A 7,703-nucleotide genomic window follows, 5' to 3' on the forward strand; every position below is an offset into this window, starting at 1 on the left:
ATTTAGTGGGTGAGGTTAATGAGTTGTCGGTAGTGTTTTGTAGGTAAGGTTAGTGAGCAGAGGGTGGTGTTTAGTGGGTAAGGTTAGTGAGCAGAGGGTGGTGTTTAGTGGGTAAGGTTAGTGAGTTGTGGGTGGTGTTTAGTGGGTAGGGTTGATGAGCAGAGGGTGGTGTTTAGTGGGTAAGGTTAGTGAGTTGATGGTGGTGTTTAGTGGGTAAGGTTAGTGAGTAGAGGCTGGTGTTTAGTGGGTAAGCTTAATGAGCAGAGGGTGGTATTTAGTGGGTAAGGTTAATGAGTTAATGGTGGTGTTTAGTGGGTAAGGTTAGTGAGTAGAAGGTGGTGTTTAGTGGGTAAGGTTAATGAGTTGATGGCGGTGTTTAGTGGGTAAGCTTAATGAGTAGGGGGTGGTGTTTAGTGGGCAACGTTAGTGAGTTGATGGCGGTGTTTAATGGGTGAGGTTACTGAGTTGATGGTATTGTTTAATGGGTAAGATTAATGAGTTAATGGTGGTGTTTAATGGGTAAGGTTAGTGAGTTAATGGTGGTGTTTTGTGGGTAAGGTTAGTCAGTTGACGGTGGTGTTTAGTGGGTAGGGTTGATGAGTACGGGGTGGTGTTTAGTGGGTAACGTTAGTGAGTTGATGGCGGTGTTTAGTGGGTAAAGTTAATGAGTTGATGGTGGTGTTTAGTGGGTAAGGTTAGTGAGTTGAGGGTGGTGTTTAGTGGGTAGGGTTGATGAGTACGGGGTGGTGTTTACTGGGTAACGTTAGTGAGTTGATGGCGGTGTTTAGTGGGTAAGGTTAATGTGCGGAGGGTGGTGTTTTGTGGGTAAGGTTAGTGAGTTGAGGGTGGTGTTTAGTGGGTAGGGTTGATGAGTAGAGGCTGGTGTTTAGTGGGTAAGGTTAGTGAGTTGAGGGTGGTGTTTAGTGGGTAAGGTTAGTGAGTTGAGGCTGGTGTTTAGTGGGTAGGGTTGATGAGTAGAGGCTGGTGTTTAGTGGGTATGGTTAGTGAGTTGATGGTGGTGTTTAGTGGGTAAGGTTAGTGAGTTGATGGCGGTGTTTAGTGGGTAAGGTTAATGAGTTGATGGTGGTGTTTTGTGGGTAAGGCTAGTGAGTTGAGGGTGGTGTTTAGTGGATAAGGTTAGTGAGTTGAGGGTGGTGTTTAGTGGGTAGGGTTGATGAGTAGAGGCTGGTGTTTTGTGTGTAAGGTTAGTGAGTTGAGGGTGGTGTTTAGTGGGTAGGGTTGATGAGTAGAGGCTGGTGTTTAGTGGGTAAGGTTAGTGAGTTGAGGGTTTTGTTTAGTGGGTAGGGTTGATGAGTAGAGGCTGGTGTTTAGTGGGTAAGGTTAGTGAGTTGATGGCGGTGTTTAGTGGGTAAGGTTAATGAGTTGATGGTGGTGTTTTGTGGGTAAGGTTAGTGAGTTGAGGGTGGTGTTTAGCGGGTAGGGTTGATGCGTATGGGGTGGTGTTTAGTGGGTAACGTTAGTGAGTTGATGGCGGTGTTTAGTGGGTAAGGTTAATGAGTTGATGGTGGTGTTTTGTGGGTAAGGTTAGTGAGTTGAGGGTGGTGTTTAGTGGGTAGGGTTGATGAGTACGGGGTGGTGTTTAGTGGGTAACGTTAGTGAGTTGATGGCGGTGTTTAGTGGGTAAGGTTAATGAGTTGATGGTGGTGTTTTGTGGGTAAGGTTAGTCAGCTGAGGGTGGTGTTTAGTGGGTAGGGTTGATGAGTACGGGGTGGTGTTTACTGGGTAACGTTAGTGAGTTGATGGCGGTGTTTAGTGGGTAAGGTTAATGTGCGGAGGGTGGTTCTTTGTGGGTAAAGTTAGTGAGTTGAGGGTGGTGTTTAGTGGGTAGGGTTGATGAGTAGAGGCTGGTGTTTAGTGGGTAAGGTTAGTGAGTTGAGGGTGGTGTTTAGTGGGTAAGGTTAGTGAGTTGATGGTGGTGTTTAGTGGGTAAAGTTAGTGAGTAGAGGCTGGTCTTTAGTGGGTAAGGTTAGTGAGTTGAGGGTGGTGTTTAGTGGATAAGGTTAGTGAGTTGAGGGTGGTGTTTAGTGGGTAGGGTTGATGAGTAGAGGCTGGTGTTTTGTGTGTAAGGTTAGTGAGTTGAGGGCGGTGTTTAGTGGGTAGGGTTGATGAGTAGAGGCTGGTGTTTTGTGTGTAAGGTTAGTGAGTTGAGGGCGGTGTTTAGTGGGTAGGGTTGATGAGTAGAGGCTCGTGTTTTGTGGGTAAGGTTAGTGAGTTGAGGGTGGTGTTTAGTGGGTAGGGTTGATGAGTAGAGGCTGGTGTTTAGTGGGTAAGGTTAGTGAGTTGAGGGTGGTGTTTAGTGGGTAGGGTTGATGAGTAGAGGCTGGTGTTTAGTGGGTAAGGTTAATGAGTTGAGGGTGGTGTTTAGTGGGTAGGGTTGATGAGTAGAGGCTGGTGTTTAGTGGGTAAGGTTAGTGAGTTGATGGTGGTGTTTAGTGGGTAAGGTTAATGAGTTGATGGTGGTGTTTAGTGGATAAGGTTAGTGGGTTGAGGGTGGTGTTTAGTGGGTAGGGTTGATGAGTAGAGGCTGGTGTTTTGTGGGTAAGGTTAGTGAGTTGAGGGCGGTGTTTAGTTGGTAGGGTTGATGAGTAGAGGCTCGTGTTTTGTGGGTAAGGTTAGTGAGTTGTGGGTGGTGTTTAGTGGGTAGGGTTGATGAGTAGAGGCTGGTGTTTAGTGGGTAAGGTTAGTGAGTTGAGGGTGGTGTTTAGTGGGTAGGGTTGATGAGTAGAGGCTGGTGTTTAGTGGGTAAGGTTAGTGAGTTGAGGGTGGTGTTTAGTGGGTAGGGTTGATGAGTAGAGGCTGGTGTTTAGTAAAGTGGGGGGTGGACTCTGGGGGCAGGATGGTAGCATGGGGCAGGCAGAAACCTGCAGTCGGTGGATGGCGACTGTAGAAAGCAAAAGCCGAATCGTGGACATTTTTGGCTGTTTAGAAATCCCAGCTAGGCCCATTATTTAGGTCCCAAAATGACCAGGAAAAAAAGGATGTATGGTCACCCTAGTTTAGTGGATAAGGTTAGTGCCCAGAGGGGAGTTAGTATTTAGTGGGTAAGGTTAGTGTTTAGTGGGTAAGGTTAGTGAGCAGATTAGGGTAAGTGCTTAGTGGGTAAAAGTGGTGCTTAGTGGTAAGGTTAGTGCCCAGAGGGGAGTTAGTATTTAGTGGGTAAGGTTAGTATTTAGTGGGTAAGGTTAGTGTTTAGTGGGTAAGGTTAGTGAGCAGATTAGGGTAAGTGCTTAGTGGGTAAAAGTGGTGCTTAGTGGTAAGGTTAGTGTTTAGTGGGTAAGGTTAGTGAGCAGATTAGGGTAAGTGCTTAGTGGGTAAAAGTGGTGCTTAGTGGTAAGGTTAGTGTTTAGTGGGTAAGGTTAGTGAGCAGATTAGGGTAAGTGCTTAGTGGGTAAAAGTGGTGCTTAGTAGTAAGGTTAGTGTTTAGTGGGTAAGGTTAGTGAGCAGATTAGGGTCAGTGTTTAGTGGGTAAAAGTGGTGTTTAGTGGTAAGGTTAGTGTTTAGTGGGTAAGGTTAGTGAGCAGATTAGGGTCAGTGTTTAGTGGGTAAAAGTGGTGTTTAGTGGTAAGGTTAGTGTTTAGTGGGTAAGGTTAGTGAGCATATTAGGGTTAGTGTTTAGTGGGTAATGTTAGTTGATGAGGTAACAGTTTAGTGGATAATGTTTCTGAGTACAGGATGGGTTTAATACTGAGTGGGTAAGGTAAGTGTATGGAGTGTGTAGTTAGTGTTTTTTTCAGTTGGGGTCAGTGTTTAGTTGGTAATATTACTGAGTAGAGGGTGTAAGTAGTATTGATTGGGGCGTCTTAAGCGTTTAGTCCATGTGGTCAGTGTTTGTTTGGGTGAGTTAGGGTTAGAGTTAATGGGTGTGCTTAGTATTTCATTTGTGTGTTCAGTGTTTGGTGAGTATAGAGGAATGTGAGATTGGTGTGTGTGACAGGGTATGGTACAGTGAGTATGCATCTCACCTGTAAGGTCATGTGTTGGCCAAGTGCCCAGTTGGCAGGCCCTGCAGGTATACTCATCGAACACAAACTCATTCTCTTTACAGGGAGTACACGTCCAACAACAGCTCACCTCTCCTTTACGAATGACCTGCCCACACACACACACACACACACACACACACACAGTTAAAACATGATATATTACACATTATTGCATATATTGTAGCTGCTCTAAGCTACCTTTCACAATAAGGCATTATAAAAGTGATAGTGAGTGACACACTAGTAATGTCTGACCACCTGGAAACGACATGTGATCAGTAGGTTTTGATCTGGTCTTTGTGACATAAGCCTATGACAATTTATGAAGGGTAACAGTGACCCTATGATGTCTTATGAAGGCAGTAATGACTTTAACAGAGAATATGAAGAGTAATAATGATGTCTATGACATGCATTAGCAACTAATGAAGTGTGATAAAGATGCTGAAGTGTGATAGAGTAAACTAATATTTTATGAAATATTAGAATGGTCTTATGAAGACAGCTTACGAAAGGTAAAATCTTAACAATGTTACAATGATCTTTTGACATGTACGGGGGTTAATAATGACTGAATTTGTTTATGAGGGCTCTCTTAGAAAGATCTCAAAACATACGATGGATAACAATCATCTTATGACAGCTTATGTAGACAATGAGCTAATAATGAAACTGGTGAATGCATGTCTCAGGACAGCATGAGATTCTAACCTTGATTTGGCCTCGGTCACAGGGTTCACTGCACACTGATTTAATGATGGCATCTTTACTGGACCAGATTTCATCATCATCCATCTGTAGGCCGCTGTTACCCCAACTCCCAACATTTATGTAGTCATAGTAATCTTTACCCATCTTCTTAAAGTTCATTATCACGTAGCTGATATAGCGCGCACGTACACACACCACACACACACACACACACAAGAGGACAAGAATTGAAGGACAATGCTAGTTCAGAGAGGGCCCTATAAATTATAATAAGTGAAATGAATTTCCATCAATACATGATTAACTAGAGCTTTCATTTAAGATCAGACAAAAGACAGATAAACACTGACAGACAGATAGACAGATAGACAGATAGATAGATAGATAGATAGATAGATAGATAGATAGATAGATAGAATGCTGAAATGAGGTGAAATCATAAATGTATTTGAAATTCACTGGAGACATTAATGTTAAAGATGGCCACATGTGTTTGACTGGAGACATTAATGTGAAAGATGGCCACATGTGTTTGACTGGAGACATTAATGTGTTTGACTGTTTGACTGGAGACATTAACGTGTTTGACTGTTTGACTGGAGACATTAATGAGATTGACTGTTTGACTGGAGACATTAATGTGTTTGACTGTTTGACTGGAGACATTAATGTGTTTGACTGTTTGACTGGAGACATTAATATGTTTGACTGGAGACATTAATGTATTTGACTGTTTGACTGGAGACATTAATGTGTTTGACTGGAGACATTAATGTGTTTGACTGGAGACATTAATGTGTTTGACTGTTTGACTGGAGACATTAATGTATTTGACTGGAGACATTAATGTGTTTGACTGTTTGACTGGAGACATTAATGTATTTGACTGGAGACATTAATGTGATTGAATGGAGGCATTAATGTGATTGACTGGAGACATTAATGTGTTTGACTGGAGACATTAATGTGTTTGACTGTTTGACTGGAGACATTAATGTATTTGACTGGAGACATTAATGTGTTTGACTGTTTGACTGGAGACATTAATGTGATTGAATGGAGGCATTAATGTGATTGACTGGAGACATTAATGTGTTTGACTGGAGACATTAATGTGTTTGACTGGAGACATTAATGTTAGGGGTTTAGGGCTAAATTTAAGACTAAAATACCAAATGATTTTGTCAACATCATCATCACTATACAAAATTTTCATAAGTCATCTTTTCAAAACACTAGACACTAAATCCACTGAACAGTGATAAAATTTCCGTGTTAAGATTAAAAATAGAAGTCATTGCTGCCCACAGGTGTTTTATTGTCAGCTTGGGATTTACTTTTTTTTTTTTTTTAAGCATTTTTGGCCTTGTGAGTGTGACACTCCCATGTCAAAAATAGGTCCCAATCTGATCCCAGTTTAGTCCCAAGTTGGCTCCAGTCAGTCCCTGTAGATCACACTGAGTATTTGGTTAAACTGGTGCTTGTTTAACTCAGAAATGGACAGACGGAGTGCCAGAGCGTGGTTACAGAGAAAAGTGTAGTTTGACCAGAACAGACTGATTTGACAGGTTTGACTGATTAATAAGATGAACTAATGTCTTGTTTTACCTGCCAGGTGAGTCTCCATTCTCATCAAATTGTATGTTTTCACCAGAGACCCCAGTGAAGTTGGTCTTCATGAGAAATTCTAGCAGTTTGGCTCCATCAATGGGCCTCATGGCCTCACACAGTCCCACTGTTCCTGGACACAAAGCCTTCTGCATGTTGTGTAATCCGTAAGCCATGCTATAAATCGCATTGATCACAAAACCCATCTTTGTGTCCTGAGCATACTGCTGGCGCAGAGAATCTCTCTCTGTGGGGTTACACACACACACACACACACACACACACACACACACACACAGTTTATTAGTGTCAATATGCAAAATTAAAGGAATACACTTAAAGTCTACTCCGAGATTAAACTGGACTGTAGAATGTATTGACTAGGTGTGTGCAATGTTAATCAGACATAAGACTCTGGACTCTTAAGTTAGTTAAGTTAGGACTGTTGCATAGGACCTGAAATACACTCAACACCTGTTTGACTGACAGATTTCTAACACACACTGTTAGTCAGTTTCAATATGACATGTGCTTCCTAAATCCTGTGTGGATTGTCCTTGTGTTTTGTACAGAGTTTCTGATTGCCCTGTCTAATGACAGAGACAGAGACAGTGTAGACAGAGAAAGAGAGAGAGAGAGAGAGAGAGAGAGAGAGAAGAGAAGAGAAGAGAAGAGAAGAGAAGAGAGGAGGAAAGTGGTATAGCCAGTCCTGTGATTAATGGAAATAAGAGGCCCTCACAGCCCTCACAGTAACATGTGTGTTTATGTTTATCAGTGTGTGTGTGTGTGTGTGTGTGTGTGTGTAGTCTGTGAGTGTGTATATGTGTATGTCTCTGTGTATATGTTTATCAGTGTGTGTATATGTTTATCAGTGTGTGTGTGTGAGAGTGTGTATATGTGTATGTCTCTGTGTATATGTTTGTCAGTGTGTGTGTGTGAGTGTGTATATGTGTATGTCTCTGTGTATATGTTTATCAGTTGGTGTGTGTGTAGTCTGTGAGTGTGTATATGTGTATGTCTCTGTGTATATGTGTGTGTGTGTGTGTGTGTGTGTGTGTGTGTGTGTGCGTGTGTAGAAAGGACAGACCATTTCTCCTCTGCCTTAGTGCGACAGGAAGAGAAAAGACATTATTGAAGTGGGTAAAAAAGGGTGAGAGACCAGAGACTTCCGTCCTTCATTACAAACACACACACAATACAGAAATTAGCCTCTTTCATTCTGAATTTTTCTTTCTTGTTGAAGTGGATCCTGTTTTGAAGGAGCACCTTTGAAGTAATGCACCAGATGGGAGCTTTTGAATATGAATTGAGTGAACTGCTAGGGAGGGATTGAGGGGAGATGGAGAGAGAGAGAGAGAGAGAGAAAGACAGAGAGGTGGG

General features: G+C 42.4%; 1 protein-coding gene across 1 annotated transcript in view; it reads right to left on the bottom strand.

Moving 5' to 3' along the window:
• Window positions 1–7,703, bottom strand: part of grm5b (glutamate receptor, metabotropic 5b) — a 101,424-nt gene that overhangs the window by 18,535 nt on the left and 75,186 nt on the right. The window contains exons 4-6 of the mRNA XM_030776654.1: window positions 6,324–6,570; window positions 4,716–4,884; window positions 3,984–4,110 (exon numbers count right to left, since the gene is read on the bottom strand). Coding sequence (XP_030632514.1) covers window positions 3,984–4,110; window positions 4,716–4,884; window positions 6,324–6,570 — 543 coding nt within the window. The remainder of the gene's footprint in view (window positions 1–3,983; window positions 4,111–4,715; window positions 4,885–6,323; window positions 6,571–7,703) is intronic.

The sequence above is a fragment of the Chanos chanos genome, chromosome 6 (genome assembly GCF_902362185.1).
Source record: "Chanos chanos chromosome 6, fChaCha1.1, whole genome shotgun sequence".
In the NCBI taxonomy this organism is placed as follows: Eukaryota; Metazoa; Chordata; class Actinopteri; order Gonorynchiformes; family Chanidae; genus Chanos; species Chanos chanos.